This window comes from Anolis sagrei, chromosome 6 (genome assembly GCF_037176765.1).
Source record: "Anolis sagrei isolate rAnoSag1 chromosome 6, rAnoSag1.mat, whole genome shotgun sequence".
NCBI lineage: Eukaryota > Metazoa > Chordata > Lepidosauria > Squamata > Dactyloidae > Anolis > Anolis sagrei.
Genome location: NC_090026.1, coordinates 13,006,523 through 13,024,815, shown reverse-complemented (window position 1 = coordinate 13,024,815; position 18,293 = coordinate 13,006,523). Strand labels below are relative to the sequence as shown.

Genomic DNA, 18,293 nt, shown 5'->3' with positions numbered 1-18,293 from the left:
TGGTAGCCAGATTTTGTTCATTTTCATGGTCTCTTCCTTTCTGTTGAAATTGTCCACATGCTTGTGGATTTCAATGGCTTCTCTGTGTAGTCTGACATGGTGGTTGTTGGTGTGGTCCAGCATTTCTGTGTTCTCAAATAATATGCTGTGTCCAGGCTGGTTCATCAGGTGCTCTGCTGTGGCTGACTTCTCTGGTTGAAGTAGTCTGCAGTGCCTTTCATGTTCCTTGATGCGTGTCTGGGCAATGCTGCGTTTGGTGGTCCCTATGTATGTGCTCTGTGCTTTGAGATCTCTCTCTGCTTGTGTGTCAGGAGAGATGTAGTGATTGAGTTTTTCCCTCCCTTGAAAACTTAGAAGAGATGGGTGTTAGAATAGCTCAGACCCAGTTCTTGATTTATTGAGAAATGTAGTTCTTATTATTGTAAATAAACCTTTTGTGATTTTTAAAGATTGGACCCTGCATGTTTGCCTCCTAAGCTCTGGATTCTTTACAGCCACATCACACGGCACTTCACGCTCTGCTCGCTAGTGAGCTGAATGCTCAACTTTAAGTGTCCTGTTTAATTTTTGATGCTCTGAATAATTTTAGGGTAGTTTTCCTTAACCATAGGGTCCTTCCCTTTCTCTCTCGTTGCAGGGCACTCTCCTTCATGGGCATGAGTATCTGTGTGGCTCTCATGTTCATTTCCTCCTGGTATTATGCCATTGTCGCCATGGTGATAGCTGGGATGATTTACAAATACATTGAATACCACGGGTGAGTTCCATTTTTGTGTTTGGAAGCCCTGGGATCCGGGACCCACCTTTGCATAGCCTCCTTTTCCCTTGAGTCGAGATCCTTCCTTATCCCTGTACTTATCCACCCGGTCTGTAATGGGAAGTGTGCAGAATCTTTGGTTTCTCTGTCCCAGTTTGCACTCTGGTTGAAATCGTAAGGTGAAAGTGTGGGTTGTGGGTTTGTGGCTCTCATTTGGATTTCAACTCCCAGGAGTAAATTGATGCAGCTAAAATCCTTGGGATCTTCCTCTTCACTGGCAGAACAAGCAGGATCAGGATTTTTGCTGATCTCTCTCCCTAATGGGAAAACTGTAATCACTGTGGGTTGTTGTAGGTTTTTCAGGCTATATAGCCATGTTCTAGAGGCATTCTCTCCTGATGTTTCGCCTGCATCTATGGCAGTGGTTCTCAACCTTCCTAATGCCATGACCCCTTAATACACTTCCTTGTGTTAAGGTGACCCCCAACCATAAAATTATTTTTGTTGCTACTGCATAAGTGTCATTTTGCTGCTGTTGTGAATCGTAGTGTAAATATCTGGTATGCAGGATGTACGTTTATTCACTGGACCAAATTTAGCACAAATACCCAATACGTCCAAATGTGAATACTGGTGGGATTGGTGGGGGGATTGATTTTATCCCGTGGGATTTGTAGTTGTTGGGATTTATAGTTCACCTACAATCAAAGAGCATTCTGAACTCCACTAATGATGGAATGGAACCAAACTTGGCACACAGAACTCCCATGACCAACAGAAAATACTGGAAGGCTTTGGTGGGCATTGACCTTGAGTTTGGGAGTTGTAGTTGACCTACATCCAGAGAGCACTGTGGACTCAAACAATGATAGATCTGGACCAAACTTGGCACGAATTCCCCGTATGCCCAAATGAGAACACTGGTGGAGTTTGGGGGAAACAGACCTTGACATTTGGGAGTTGTAGTTGCTGGGATTTATAGTTCACCTACCATCAAAGAGCATTCTGAACCCTACCAATGATTGAATTGGGCCAAACTTCCCACACAGAACCCCCATGGCCAACAGAAAATATGGTTTTCTGATGGTCTTTGGTGACCCCTCTGACACCCCCTCACGTCCCGACCCCCAAGTTGAGAAACACTGATCTATGGCAAGCATCCTCAGAGGTAGTGAGGTCAGTACCTCTGAGGATGCTTGCCATAGATACAGGCAAAAACATCAGGAGAGAATGCCTCTAGAACATGGCCATATAGCCTGAAAAATCTACAATAACCTAGTGATTCTGGCCATGAAAGCCTTCGAGAAAATGTAATAACTTTCATAGATATTTTGAATCAAGATCTCTGTGAAAGGCTGAACGATTCAGAACTCAGCGGTAGTGAGGGTGGGAATCACAACACTTCATCTCCCTTGTGCATGATCACCTTTGGCCCTTTTACTCCACCCCTCAATGGATTCTGGAAAAGGTGGACCGTTATGTGATTTGCTCCCCTAAGCTCCGAATTTAGCTGAACGGTTTGTGCATCCCTCCCAGGGCTGAGAAGGAGTGGGGAGACGGCATCCGTGGCCTGTCCCTGAGCGCAGCCCGCTTTGCCTTGCTGCGCCTTGAGGAAGGGCCACCCCACACCAAGAACTGGAGGTAGGGAACAAACATGCTGCTTCTTGACTCCGCCGCCTCGTTGTGGGGTACGCGAGGCAGAGACTTCTGCACGTGTGTGTATGTATCTCTGTCTCTATGCATTCGTGTGTGTGTGTTGCGCTATCAACTGCTCCATTTGTGTTTGTGGAACTGCGCTTTGGTGTAACAGCCTAAACTCATCCTGCTACTTCACCTTCATATGTGCATCTTGGGCATCCTTTTCTTCCTAGGCCACAGCTCCTGGTGTTGCTAAAGCTGGATGAGGACCTGCACGTGAAGCATCCACGCCTGCTCACCTTTGCCTCCCAGCTGAAAGCTGGCAAGGGCCTCACTATTGTAGGCTCTGTCATGGTGGGCAACTTCCTGGAGTGCTACAGTGAGGCACTGGCTGCTGAGCAGGTGAACCTTTGCCGACGTCCCTTTCAACTTCGTTGACTTTGTTTGGTTAAATAAGACGGCTTAAGCCAGTGGTTCTCAACCTGTGGGTCCCCAGGTGTTTTGCCCTACAACTCTCAGAAATCCCAACATTTCTGGGAGTTGAAGGCCAAAACATCTGGGGACCCACGGTTGAGAACCACGGCTTAAGCCCTAGTGCTACCTGCCGTCCAAACCAACTTCATGAGCTTTATATAGTTAAATAAGATGGCTTAAGCCAGTGGTTCTCAACCTGTGGGTCCCCAGGGGTTTTACCCTACAACTCCCAGAAATCCCAGGATTTCTGTGTGTTGAAGGCCAAAACATCTGGGGACCCACGGTTGAGAACCACGGCTTAAGCCCCATTGCTACCTGCCGTCCAAACCACCAGGCTTGGAAACCCTACCTCTTGGTCTCAAACACACAAAGGCTGTCTATGGTTCATTAAGTTTTCCATTAGTCAGGAATCACAAGGAGTGTCAGTGTCTAACTTGTACCTGAGCAGCCACAGATCAGCATTCCAGTACTGTTTTACTATTTACAATATAATATGTCAAAATTATATTGTACATATAGTATTGATCATAATATTGTAATACAATATACTCCTAATAATAATATAATATAATAATTATATATTATATATTACATATACATTACTAATGATATTGCAGTATAGTGGTATAGTACAATATAGTAATATATAATACTAATATTGTGCTATGCTAATAATATTTTATATTGTATATACATATAATATTGATAATGATATAATGTAATACAATATAATACTAATAATAATACAATATAATTATTGTATATTATATATTATATGTAATATTGCTAATAATACTGCAATATAGTGGTATAGTAATATATAATACTAATATTGTGCTATGCTAATAATATATTGTATGTACATATAATATTGATCCTAATGTTATAATACAATATAATACTAATAATACAATATAATAATATAATTACATATTATATATTACATGTAAGATTACTAATAATATTGCAGTATAGTGGTATAGTACAATATACTAATTGATAATACTTATATTGTGCTATGCTAATAATATAATATATTGTATGTACATATAACTTGTAAGGTGCTCTGAGTCCTCTTTGGGGTGAGAGTGGGTAGGGTAATAATATAGTAAATAAACAAATACTGTTGTCTAACAGCAAGCAGCTCTCCACAACCTTGGAAGCCTTGAACTTTCCAGGCTTTGCTAACTAAAATCAAATGAACTGGAAAAACTGGATAAGTTTGAACTGGCTTCGTACAAAATTCTTCCCCTGTGATTGGATTCAAAGCTCCTAGCCCTAGTTGTTGGAGCGGATCCTGGACTATGACCAACTAAAACCCAACACAGATATGCGTATTTTTCTTAAAAGAGGAGTAAGCGGCAGAAATAATTAGTAATTGAACATTTGAAACAGTTTGAAATATAAACTGGTACATTAAGCAGTGGTGCTTTAAACTATTTTCCTTAGACTAGTTTTCTTCCAGCATCAGAAGTGAGTTGCTTAAAAGTAGTGGAGAAGTAAAGTGTGGGAGGATCCCAGTCTGGATCCTTTTCTTCTTAGAGATGAATCCTTACAAAGTTTGTTTGTGTTGGATCTGGTCTTAAGCAGGTTCTTCTGTTCTAGCTCTAAATATGGCCCTACCACACCCAAACCTGCTTGTGTGGGATGGATGGCATTCGTCTTGCTAGAATCAGCCAAGCTGTAGGACAGATGAATCCAGTCTGCAACTCATACCCCATCTACATGTCCATATGATACAGTTTGAAATTGCATTATATGGTTAGCATAGACCAGGCATGGGCAAACTTTGGCCCTCCATGTGTTTTGGACTTCAACTCCCACCATTCCTAACAGCCGATAGGCTGTTAGGAATGGTGGGAGTTGAAGTCCAAAACACCTGGAGGGCCAAAGTTTGTCCATGCCTGGCATAGACTCATAATGCAGCTTAACCTAATGGAGCTACATTATATGAGTCTACACTGACCATATAATGCCATTTCAAACTGCATTATATGGCGGTGTAGATAGGGCCTTGGTATCTTTGTTTCATTTAGGATGGAAAGCATATATGAAAGATGTCTTGTTCACAGACCGCTTTACTTTAAAAGATACGCAAATATATTTATGTCTCATTCTATAGCAGAACTGAATCTGAATTCTGTTGGCTACCAATACAAAATCTACTAGTAGTATTATTTTTAAAGACTGGCTCGCTGTTAGTTTTCCAGACTATGTGGCCATGTTCCAGAAACATTTTCTCCTGATGTTTCATCCACATCTATGGCAGGTATCTTCAGAGGTTGTGAGGTATATTGGAAACTAAGCAAGGGAAGGTTTATTTATCTGTGGAATGTCCACAGCAGGAAAAAGAACTCTTGTCTGTTGGAAGCAAGTGTGGATGTTGCAATTAGTGTTGCAAAGCCTTGCAGCTTCAAAGAACGGCTGCTTCCTGCCTGGGGAATTCCTTTTTGGGAGGTGTTAGCTGGCCATGATTGTTTCTTGACTGGAATTCCCCTGTTTTCAGAGTGTTGTTCATTATTCACTGTCCTGATTTTAGAGCTTTTTTAATACTGGTAGCCAGATTTTGTTCATTTTCATGGCTTCCTCTTTTCTGTTGAAATTGTCCACATGCTTGTGGATTTCAATGGCTTCTCTGTGTAGTCTGACATGGTGGTTGTCAGAGTGGTCCAGCATTTCTGTGTTCTCAAATAATATGCAAGTTGATTCATCAAGTGTTCTACTATGTCTGAGTTCTCTGGTTGAGTTAGTGTTATATGTTGGCCTGTTCAACCTGTGATTGTGTCTGATGTTCATGTTGATGTTCTTGATGGGAATGGGGATGATGTTTCTGATGTTGGGCCTGGGTCTGTCGGCATTGGGGGTGAGGGTTTGCTTGGGCTTGAGTTAAACTCAGAAGAGAGACCTGAGTTGTCTCAGGAAGATTCACAAGGCCATATTCTTGGAAGAGGCCCTTTACAGATTTTCTCAGAACAACTGTCTGAAAATGATTTGTCAGGTGCAGGCATTAAGGAGGGAGAAGATAATGAAAGCTTGGTCAGAAAACAAAGTTTTAGTAACCAGAGACAAAGTCTTCAGAGACTGAGACGATCAGTTCATCTACAGCAGTGGTTCTCAACCTGTGGGTCCCCAGATGTTTTAGCCTTCAATTCCCAGAAATCCTAACAGCTGGTAAACTGGATGGGATTTCTGGGAATTGTAGGCCAAAACACCTGGGGACTCACAGGTTGAGAACCACTGATCTACAGCAAAAGGGAGATAACAAACCTTTATCTGGTGGGAAGGTCAAAAAGAATGCTTTCCTTTCAGTTTTGGGATCTGAAAAAAGCTTTAGGAGAGAGTTGCCTCAGTCGGGCCATTGTTGTTATTTTATCATGGTCTTGCTTTCAAGTGCTCTGTGTTTCATGTATCAAGTTTTTGCCAAGCTTAAGATTTGTCTATGAGATTTTCCCACTGTCTTGTTTCATGGATTCAAGTGCCTAGTTTCATGGATTTTTATGTTCTCGTGGACCTTGTTTTCCTTTGAAGCTTATGGACTATTTTATATACTGAATCTTTATTGTTTTGCTATTTTTTTCTGCTTTGTCTACATATATTCTTCACGAAACTGCTTGCTGATTTTATCAAGCTGGTGTGGTATTTAAGGCCAAAGGTGTTCCTGCTCTGGTGTACTACAATTAGTCTGCAGTGCCTTTCACGTTCCTTGATTTGTGTTTGTGTAATTCTGCATTTGGTGGTCCCTATATAGACTTGTCCACAGCTGCATGGTATACAGTAGATTCCTGCAGAGTTTCCAACAGACTTCACAACCTCTAAGGATGCCTGCCATAGATGTCAGCGAAACATCAGGAGAGAATGCTTCTGGAACATGGCCATACAGCCTGGAAAACTCACAGCAACCCAGTGATTCTGGCCAGGAAAGCCTTCGACAGGAGATTTTTAAAGATTGCTCCCCAAATGATGCCTCTGTGCCCATACTGTATTCTTGAAATACAAGTTTTAAGATGTGATCTCTTCCCCAGATTCCATTTAAAGGTGTCTTCCCGAAGCTGGGATAATGAGGAATCATTTACCTGTTGATGTCTTCTAGCCCTCTTTTGTCTATTGTTTCAGACCATCAAACACCTGATGGAGACGGAACGGGTGAAAGGCTTCTGCCAGATTGTGGTGGCTGGCAAGGTGCGCGAGGGCACCTCCCACCTCATTCAGTCCTGTGGGCTGGGTGGTATGAAGCACAACACTGTGGTGATGGGCTGGCCCAATGCCTGGCGCCAGAGCGAGGATGCCCGGTCTTGGAAGAACTTCATTGGTATGGCGACGGAGGGTTAAATGTGAGAAGGATGGTGGATCACAGCCTGTTGACCCATTCTTCCTGACTTTACATTTCTACTTTTCAGGCACTGTCCGGGTGACTACAGCTGCCCATCTGGCCTTGCTTGTGGCAAAGAATGTGTCCTTCTTCCCCAGCAACGTAGAGCCCTTTTTGGAGGGGAACATTGACGTCTGGTGGATTGTGCACGATGGCGGGATGCTGATGCTGCTCCCCTTTCTTCTTAAGCAACACAAGGTGTTTTTGGGAGGCATTATTGTGGAAGGGAATTGGTTTTTGGAAAAATCTTATTCATTATCTTTTTGAAAAAATAAATGATGTCATATCCTTTTGGCAAATGTGAATCTCCATGAACATCTGGAGACCACCTTTAGAAAACCACTAGTCAAGGAAAGGCATGACCTTGTTAGAAGTCAGTCCTTTGAAAAAGTGATGTTCACAAGCATTCATGTAATGGCACGCAAGTAACTCAGCTGTTAAACTGATACACCATGTCTTTGAACTACCAGGGACAAAGGCATGCCACTGCACAAAAAATATATACTTAGCTAGCAGATTTTGAAATGTTTCTTTGAAGTTGAAGTTGAAATTGCAATTGCCCAAAACATATATTCTCCCTTGAAACCTCTTAGTTTAAAAATATGCAGAGAAGGAAAGAAAGAAAAACAAAGTCTTCTTTAAAAAGTAAAGTACTAGGGTTATCCGGATTGTAAGGTTACAAGGAGCCCCCGGTGGTGCAGTAGATTAAAGCGCTGAGCTGCTGAGCTTGTTGACCGAAAGGTCGCAGGTTCGATTCCAGGGAGTGGTGTGAGCTTCCGCTGTCAGCCCTAGCTTCTGCCAACCTAGCAGTTCGAAAACATACAAATGTGAGTAGATCAATAGGTACCACTCCAGTGGGAAGGTAACGGCGCTCCATGCAGTCATGCCGGCCACATGACCTTGGAGGTGTCTATGGACGACACTAGCTCTTTGGTCTAGAAATGGAGATGAGCACCACACCCCAGAGTCAGACATGACTGGACTTAATGTCAGGGGACAATCTTTACCTTTTAAGGTTTCAAGATTTTTTAAAAACACAAAGAATGAATCTATTTTAATAAAACATGGATTATAGCATAGGTATTACATTATTTTTCTACATAATGACCATTTAATTCAATACATTTTGTCATCTGTACGATGAGTTTTTTGATGCCTGTGTCATAGAAGTCTCCCGCCACCTTTTTCAGCCAGTTCGTCATTTCAATTTTCACTTTGTCATTGCCGGAAAAGTGTTTTCCAACCAGATGTTCCTTCAATTTAGTGAACAGATGGTAGTCACTGGGTGCAAGATCCGGGCTGTGGGAGGTGGTGGCTTTAAACATCCCAACCAAATGAAGTCAGCAACTCTTGTGTTGCATGAGCAGTGTGCAGATGAGCAATGTCATTAAGGAAACAGACAAAAGGGAAACGGTATGAGGACGCTCATATCTAACCTTCACAATACCAGTCAATGAGCTACTAACAACTGGCACTGCTCCTTTGCTTCTGCTGACTTCCTGCTACACGGAAGTGATACCAACTTCCCTCGTGAAAATTCCTAGTGAGCGCTACATGCTTTGTAACCTTACTTTCCGGATAACCCCGTATCTTGTTTACTCACAAACATCTTGTATTAATTCAACAATTTTATTGATTAGCCCAGGAGTCCTCAAACTAAGGCCCCGGGGCCGAATGCGGCCCTCCAAGGTCATCAACCTAAGTCTGTAACGACTTGAAAGCACACGACAACAACAACAACAACAACAACAACAATCCTATCTCATCAGCCAAACGCAGGCCAACACTTCCCATTGAAATACTAATAAATATAGATTTGTTAAAATTATTTTCATTTTAATTATTTTATTGTTTTTAAGTGTTTTTTGCACTACAAATAAGATATGTTCAGGGTGCATAGGAATTCATTCATGTTTTTTTTTTCAAATTATAATCTGGCCCTCCAACAGTTTGAGGAACTGTGACCTGGCCCTCTGTTTAAAAAGTTTGAGGACCCCTGGATTAGCCAGTTGGCCTTATCAAAAACAGACAGTGCAGACACAACATGCAACATACATCTAGTCCTCTTAACATAAAATACAAATATACAAGTAGCCATAGATATATGCACCAACTATCCTCGTCTCCCCTACACTGCACCCCAATCTGATCAATGTAATCTTATATTAATTCAGTATACAGGCACATTTTTTATTGAGATAGGATGTAATTTCTCTGTGATGAGAACACAGGGCATCATTCTTAATCAATAGTCCATAGTCTTTAGGTATACATCTTATGAACATCCAAACTGTATAACTGTATCACTGCTTCTCAAAGCAAACATATAGTAAACTATTCCTACATAAGTCCAAAAGACATCTGTTTCCATTGAAGTCCATAAGTATACCGATCACAAAATGAAGTTTTGTCTGAACATACTCAGTACAATTGCATGTCTTTTACCCTCCCAACCCCACACACATATCAAAGAAGTACAGTCAAACTGGCCAAGCAGTATATACATACAATACAGGTTAGCAAATATATACGTTAAAAACAAATAGTGAAGATTTGGAAGTATTGTTGAAGGCTTTCATGGCTGGAATCACTGGATTGTTATAGGGGTTTTTTTGGGCTGTATGGCCATGTTCTAGAGGCATTCTCTCCTGACGTTTTGCCTGCATTTATGGCAAGCATCCTCAGGGGTTGTGAGGTCCTCACAATCCCTGAGGATTCTTGCCATAGATGCAGGTGAAACATCAGGAGAGAATGCCTCTAGAACATGGCCATCCAGGCTGAAAAAACCTACAACAGCCCAAGATTTGGAAGGTTGCTATTTCCAACAATAAGGGGGGGAAATCAAGCTGACTGATTCTGTTTCTTCCATTCCAAGGTGTGGCGTAAATGCAAAATCCGCATCTTTACCGTGGCTCAGCTGGAGGACAACAGCATCCAGATGAAGAAGGATTTGGCAACCTTTCTATATCACCTCCGCATCGAAGCAGAGGTGGAAGTGGTGGAAATGGTGAGACACGGAAAATCGATGTAAGGAATGAGGAAACAAGGATAAGTTGAGAGTCACAAGAGATTTTCTCTTCCTTGGGTCAACAACTTAATTTGGTGCTAGACAATAGAGGGCAAGGCTTGTGAGACCAGTTGGTGGATAGAGAACAATAAAGTCTAAAATGTATTGAATCCCACAATTCCGTTGATGTTCTCCAAAGATAATAAAGAAATGCCTTTTGTTAGCATTCCCACAAGTTCTAAGGTGAATTTTCTCCTTCAGTAGACACAAGGATTACATAGTTTCACATTTCCTACCATTTTAAGGAGCTGTTCATAGAATCATAGAATCCTAGAGTTGGAAGAGACCTCATGGGCCATCCAGTCCAACCCCTTGCCAAGAAGCAGGAATATTGCATTCAAAGCACCCCTGACAGATGGCCATCCAGCCTCTGTTTAAAAGCATCCAAAGAAGGAACCTCCACCGCACTCCGGGGCAGAGAGTTCCACTGCTGAACGGCTCTCACAGTCAGGAAGTTCTTCCTAATGTTCAGATGGAATCTCCTTTCTTGTAGTTTGAAGCCATTGTTCTGCATCCTAGTCTCCAGGGAAGCAGAAAACAAGTTCGCTTCCTCCTCCCTATGACTTCCTCTCACATATTTATACATGGCTATCATGTCTCCTCTCAGCCTTCTCTTTTTCAGGCTAAACATGCCCAGCTCTTTAAGCCGCTCTTCATAGGGCTTGTTCTTCAGACCCTTGATCATTTTAGTCGCCCTCCTCTGGACATATTCCAGTTTGTCAATATCTCTCTTGAATTGTGGTGCCCAGAATTGGACACAATATTCCAGGTGTGGTCTAAGCAGAGCAGAATAGAGGGGTAGCATTACTTCCCTAGATCTAGACACTATGCTCCTATTGATGCAGGCCAAAATCCCATTGGCTTTTTTTGCCGCCACATCACATTGTTGGCTCATGTTTAACTTGTTGTCCACGAGGACTCCAAGATCTTTTTCACACGTACTGCTCTCAAGCCAGGTATCGTCCCCCATTCTGTATCTTTGCATTTCCTTTTTCCTGCCTAAGTGGAATATCTTGCATTTGTCACTGTTGAACTTCATTTTGTTAGTTTTGGCCCATCTCTCTAATCTCTCAAGATCGTTTTGAATCCTGCTCGTGTCTTCTGGAGTATTGGCTATCCCTCCCAATTTGGTGTCATCTGCAACCTTGATGATCATGCCTTCTAACCCTTCATCTAATTCTGCTTTATAAGCCCCGGTACTCTGCATTCTTAGGGATGTTGGAAATTCCACATACCTGCAGAGCTGCCAAATGTTAAACTAGAGAGAAATGTGGGAATGGTTAAGGTTAGGGGAAGTCTGATAGGTCTAGCTAGAAGTAAAATGAGTATAGCCTGGCTCTCTGTCCTCATTTTTCTTCCCCCTTGGCAGCATGACAGCGACATCTCTGCCTATACATACGAGCGCACGCTGATGATGGAGCAGCGCTGTCAGATGTTGCGGCAAATGCGCCTGTCTAAGACCGAGCGAGACCGAGAGGTGAGTTATTCCCGAGACACATGATGGGAGGGAACAGGTTGCAGGAAAAAAACACCCAGCAGTTTCTGTTTGTTCCTTTACTGCTTTACCTGCAATAATATTTTCCTAGGCTCAGCTTGTGAAGGACAGGAATTCTATGTTGCGGCTGACCAGTATTGGCTCAGATGACGACGAAGAGACGGAGACATACCAGGAAAAGGTGCACATGACATGGACCAAGGACAAGTACATGGCATCCCGTGGGCAAAAGCAGAAGACGCTGGAGGGTTTCCAAGATCTCTTAAACATGCGGCCGTAAGAGACACTTGATATCTTAGCCCTCTTTGCTTGACTCCTTCCCAAGATCTCTTGCTTTCTATGGGCTCCTCTTTGGTAGTGATACCGAAAATAGCCTGTATCCCCTGGTGGCAAAGTTCTGTTATATTTTATTTATTTACAGTATTTATATTCCGCCCTTCTCACCCCGCAGAGGACTCAGGGCAGATTACAGTGCACATATACATGGCAGACATTCAATGCCATAGACACACTACATAGACAGACACACAGAGGTTGTTTAACACTCCAGCTTTTTTATGAAGGTATTCTGGCTATCAGGGGAGCTGTCGCTTCACCGTCCGTTTGTGACACTGATGAAGTACTTCCTCATTCTTTGCATGCTTGCTGGAGATTTTTGTGGCATCGTAAATTAGCCTACCCACATAAGCGGTACCTAAATCTCCTACTTGACAGATGCAACTGTCTTTTGGGCTGCAAAGGTCGACAGCAAACTACATAAATTGGTCTGAAGCTCACTCCAACCCAGGCTGGCTTCGAACACATGAACTTTTGGTCAGTAGTGATCTTAATGCAGCTGACTCCCAGTCAACTGCGCCACAGTCCCGGTGACAAGACTGTTGGGGAGTGGGCTTATTAATAAAAGACCTCCTCATCATGTACATCAGAGTAACTTATCAGCAGCAGTGTGACCAGCACCAGTAGCCCAAAGTGATAAAAAGAACAAAAAACACACAGACCAATGTTATCTCTTCCTTAGGAGGCTTTTCTATATATCAAAATAATATGGCTGCACTAAGATTAAGCTTTCCATAACACAAGTTATTTATATTTCTTTCTTTGCTTCCATGCTGGGTTTCTTTCTCATGCAGATAAAAGCTTTGCTCTCACATAGCCTTTTCTGACACTGAAGCTACACAGGAGCTTCACACAGTAGCTTTTTACACACAGCAGCCTTCACACTGAAGCTTCACACATGAGATTTTCAACCTGGAGCTTCTCTCACCGAAGCTTCTCGCACCAGGTTTTCCTCATACTGAGGCCTACTAACACTGAGGCCTCGTACAGAGGGCTCTTTCAGACTGAAGCCTCTCTCACACTGAGGCGAACTAACACTAAGGCCTACCTCATAGTGAGGCCTACTCACACACTGAGGCCCTTCTTGCACAGAGACCTGTCACATACTGAGAGCTACTAAGCTACACCACACTTTCTTATATTGAACTGCAGCTTTTGCTGAGTCATTGCATCAATTTAATTCTTTCAGTGCTTGACTCACAATTTTGTAATTAAAAATACCTAGTTTTTTTTAAAAAAATTCTGACAAAGACCACATGTGACATCTTGTTTCTTGTCCAGCAACCATGGTGGGAATTGCAAGAAAGATGCTTCTTTATTACTCCATCATAACTATTATTGGTTTATGTATTGTCGAAGGCTTTCATGGCCGGAATCACTGAGTTGTTGTAGGTTTTTTCGGGCTATATGGCCATGTTCTAGAGGCATTCTCTCCTGACGTTTCGCCTGCATCTATGGCAAGCATCCTCAGAGGTTGTGAGGTCATCCTCAGAGGTCCTACCTCTGGTTCTACCTCTGAGGATGACCTCACTACCTCTGAGGATGCTTTCCATAGATGCAGGCAAAACATCAGGAGAGAATGCCTCTAGAACATGGCCATGTAGCCCGAAAAAACCTACAACAACCTATTATTGGTTTTCGGTTCATATCTTCAGAAGTTTGTTTTATTCTTTTTGCTCCGAGTCCCCACTGTCTGCCAGCATAGTCTTTGCAAGTTGACACCTTTTGTATCCTCCATGTCCCAGTGCTCTCTGCCTTTTGTCAGATAATGGAGGCGTGCAGTTCCCATCCCTGTTGTCAAACCTCCTGCAAAGGTGTATCCATACATATGCATTCAATTTTGGTACTGATCCGTCTCTTCCTATCCCCATTCCAGGGATCAATCCAATGTGCGGCGCATGCATACGGCTGTCAAGCTCAACGAGGTCATTGTGAACAAGTCCCATGAGGCTAAACTAGTGCTGCTCAACATGCCTGGTCCACCACGCAATCCTGACGGCGATGAGAACTGTATCCTTCTTTGTCTTATGCAGACCTTGGGGTCTATGGCTATGCAGCCTGTCATGTTTTAGTAATTTTTTAAAAATAATTTTTATTGAAAAGATTTACAATTACATAAAAGAAAAACATAGGGGTTAAAGAAGGGTAAGGATAATAAGGGAACAGTGAGGGAGTAGAGGAGTGGTGGGGGGATTGTCGGAGAAGGGTCGGGGGAGTGAGAAGATGGGCTGGTATAAGTGGGGTGGGAGAGGAAGGGTGGTAGGAAAGGCAGGGGGGATTTGGCTTCCTGTCTTCTAGGTTTTAGGAATTTTTATTTTATTTATTTACAGCAGTTATATTCCACCCTTTTCACCCCAAAGGGGACTCAGGGCAGATCACAGAACACACACACAACAAACATTCAGTACTGTTCAACAGAGAAGACAGACAACAGATAGAGGTGTTTTTTTCCCCCCAGCTTCGGCGTCTGGGAGGTTGTGCTTGATTCTGGCCATGGGTGGTGCTGTCGCTCCATCCTCTATGATGAAGAACCTTGTTCACAAACTTCCTCCGATCGTTGGCATTTTTTTTTTGGTATTTCCTTTATGGTGCCATAAAATACCTCCCCACTTAAGTGGTGCCTAATTTCTCTACTCACAGCTGTTTTTGAATTGCTTAGGTCAGGCATGGGCAAACATTGGCCCTCTAGGTGTTTTGGACTTCAACTCTACTGGCTGTTAGGAAATATGGGAGTTGAAGTCCAAAACACCTAAAGGGCTGAAGTGTGGAGAAGAGCAAACCACTGACCACCTGCTGCAATGCAACCTAAGCCCCGCCATATGCACAATGGAGGACCTCCTTGCAGCAACATCAGAAGCACTCCAAGTGGCCAGATACTGGTCAAAGGACATTTAATCAACTACCAAACTTGCAAACTCTGTTTTGTCTGTTTCTAAAAAATTTGTTAAAAATGTAATACAATTTTCTGGTTGATACTGACACAATAAATAAATAGTTCAAAGCCTGGGTCGAAGTCAGGTGCTCACTCCGACCCAAGCTTCGAACTGCCAACCTTTCAATTGGTAAGATCTATTGCTGCTGCCGATTAACCAGTTGTGCTAAAGCCTGGCCCCCCCAGCTGTGCTAAAGCTGTGCTTTTTAAAGACTTTTAAAAACCCACTTTTTCATGCTCTTATCTGGGGCGCAAGAGAGATGGGATGTGCTCTGAGGCCTCTCTAACACTGAGGCCTACTAACACATGTTTATTTCAGACTGAGGCCTCTCTTAGACTGAAGCCTGTTGGGCAACAAACAGCTGCAGTTTTCCTTCCTTGACTCTCCTCTATCCACAGATATGGAATTCCTGGAGGTCCTCACAGAAGGGCTGGAGCGCGTGCTGCTTGTGCGGGGTGGTGGCAGCGAAGTGATCACCATCTACTCCTAGAGGCATGGGAGGCTTTCCTCCCAACGGACTCGGTTCTGTCAGATTGACACCTGCTTCCTGCCTGTTACCACCTGCTACTTGATCTCTCCAGCAGAGCAGCTAGCAGCGTCACGCCTCCTTCGCTTTCTTTTTCCAGTTGCAGTTGGGGGGGTCTTAAGATAGGGTGGTTTTTCTCCTTTTGGAGGAGGGAGTGTTGACATTCCCCCTATCCTTCCATGAGGTTACAAAGGTACACATTAGGAACTACTTAAGCTTTTAGACTCGAGCGGAACATGGCTCGGCCTCTTGCCAAGACGTAGAGGAGCTAGTCAGTCGGGTCCTAATGTTGCTCGGGGCGCGAAAGGAGCCAAAGAAGGAGGGAGAAACTCATGCATTGGTCTCCTAGTTGTTGCTGGAACCCTCTGCTAACCTTTACAAGAGTATTTCAACAGAACGGACACTGTCTATTTAAAAAAGGAGGGGATGGGAGATGCTGTTTGGAGAGCTGGCAGCAACGAGATGCCGCCTGCATCATGCCATTCTCTTGTGGTCAGTGCCAAAGTCTTTCTGCTTTCTTTCCCTCTGAAAGCAAAGGGAGGGGCGTTTAGAAAGATGGAGCTGACTTCTTGTACTTATCCTCCACCCTCGACCCTTATGGGATGCTGAAATCCCATTGCACTCTTTGTCAAGGCATGGTGAAGAATGATAGATTCCTGAAGCCAGGGTAGAAGTGGCATACTGGTGATGGCACCTGTCCTGCCAGTTCTTCTCCTCTGTGGCTCCCATTCTCCTCTCTGGGCAAGGACGCTCAGAGTCTCGGTGTTTGCAGATGTTTTGCAGAATGACTGAAAAGCAAAAGAAACTGCACTCATAGTTATCATGCAGAGGAAAGTATCTTTCCTAAATTCGGACAGGAGGCAAAACAGCAATATCTTCTGACTTGCATAACTGTCAACAGCGATCCCCTCTTCCCTTCTGCCCCCAAAGTTGGGAAAGAGGGTCACAGCTCTTTCTATACCAAACTATTATGCTTGCCTCTTTTTAGAACAAGTGTCTCAATAGCGAGGCCCTACAACTTGTATTTTGTGAGTGCTGAGAGTGAGTCCTTCCTCTCCTGACGTGGGCAAATGGCCTCGTCTGTGTTGTCCCCTTCCGTTTCAATGATGGATGTCTAAATTTTCTCAATCCCTTGCTCAAGAATCGCGTACAGGGACCACTCCTTTGAGATAGCCTTAAAGCAGACGGATCTCTAGCCTCTCCTCATCGTTTTTATTTTTAAAGGGAATTTCACATACTTTTCCTCACCTCTTTTACTTTGGGGGAGACTTTTAATTTATTGGGGGTGTGACCTTGTTTACATAGCATCAGGTTTTGGGGGTGTGATTATTATTATTATTTTTGGCTTCCTGAATTATGTAAAGAATAAACATTTTATATATAGTTTCTGGTTTCTTTGTCGTTTTGAATGACCACAAGGCATTTGGTTCCCGTACATCACGGGTCCTCAAACATTTTAAACAGAGGGCCAGGTCACAGTCCCTTAAACTGTTGGAGGGCCGGATTATAATTTGATAAAAAACACAAATGAATTCCTACACACACTACACATATCTTATTTGTAGTGCAAAAAATAATACAATAATTAAAATGAAGAACAATTTTAATAAATACCAACTTATTAGTATTTCAATGGGAAGTGTAGGCCTGCTTTTGGCTGATGAGATAGGATTGTTGTTGTTGTTGTGTGCTTTCAAGTTGTTTCAGACTTAGGTTGACCCTGAGCGAGGGCCAGGTAAATGACCTTGGAGGGCCGTATCTGGCCCTCAGACCCCTGCCATAGATAAAGGTAAAAGTTTCCCCTTGACATTAAGTCTAGCCGTGTCCGACACTGGGGGGTGGTGCTCACCTCCATTTCTAAGCCGAAGAGCCGGCGTTGTCCATAGACACCTCCATAGTCATGTGGCCGGCATGACTGCATGGAGCGTTGTTACCTTCCCATAGAAGTGGTACCTATTGAGCTAATCACATTTGCATGGTTGGCAGAAGCTGGGGCTAACAGCGGGAGCTCACCCTGCTCCCCAGATTTGAATTGCCCATCTTTCAGTCAGCAAGTTCAGCAGCTCAGTGGTTTAACCATACAGGTTAATATTCTCATGATCTTCATGACTATTAATTGAAAAAGTCCTGGTACATCACCATATTTTACAGCACTGAAGGGGGTTAGCTTGACACTCCGTTGTTGGTGGGAGGCTATACATTTTTGGAAAAAAATGTATAGCCAAAAGCAGGCCTACACTTCAAATTGCCTCAGTAACTTTATAGCGGGAGCTGGAATCTTGCAGCCTTTGTGAGCTTCACTGGCATCTCCAGTTCCCCAAAACCCTTTCAATATTAGTAGCCACTTTAACCCAGATCTCAAGGGAGAGCAAAATAGCAAATTTTCATCCAGAACTGCCAAAAGGCTGTATCTTGGCAGCCACCTCTGCACAAAAGTCAACATTGACAGTAAAATACAACACTGCCTGAGCTCTGCAAGTGCAGCATTCTTCAAAATGAAGCAGAGAGTGTTTGAGGATCAAGACATCCACGGGGAGACCAAGGTGCTTGTTCATAAAGCTATTGTCCTCCTAACCCTGCTATATGCCTGCAAAATGTGGACTGTACAGTCACTCAACTCCTGGAACAATTCCATCAGTGTTACCTCTGGAAAATCCTGCAAATCTCTTGGGAAGACAGGCAGACAAATGTTAGCATG

The 18,293-nt window shown here is 43.3% G+C and overlaps 1 protein-coding gene across 2 annotated transcripts in view; it reads left to right on the top strand.

Moving 5' to 3' along the window:
- Positions 1-16,978, top strand: part of SLC12A6 (solute carrier family 12 member 6) — an 82,464-nt gene extending 65,486 nt beyond the window's left edge. For both annotated transcript variants that reach the window (XM_067469795.1, XM_067469794.1), the window contains 10 exons: positions 638-757; positions 2,294-2,398; positions 2,629-2,797; positions 6,983-7,178; positions 7,267-7,436; positions 10,114-10,245; positions 11,675-11,782; positions 11,892-12,076; positions 14,013-14,146; positions 15,468-16,978. In XM_067469795.1, the coding sequence (XP_067325896.1) occupies positions 638-757; positions 2,294-2,398; positions 2,629-2,797; positions 6,983-7,178; positions 7,267-7,436; positions 10,114-10,245; positions 11,675-11,782; positions 11,892-12,076; positions 14,013-14,146; positions 15,468-15,559 (1,411 nt within the window). In that variant the 3' untranslated portion in view covers positions 15,560-16,978. The remainder of the gene's footprint in view (positions 1-637; positions 758-2,293; positions 2,399-2,628; positions 2,798-6,982; positions 7,179-7,266; positions 7,437-10,113; positions 10,246-11,674; positions 11,783-11,891; positions 12,077-14,012; positions 14,147-15,467) is intronic.
- The last annotated feature ends 1,315 nt before the right edge of the window (positions 16,979-18,293 follow it).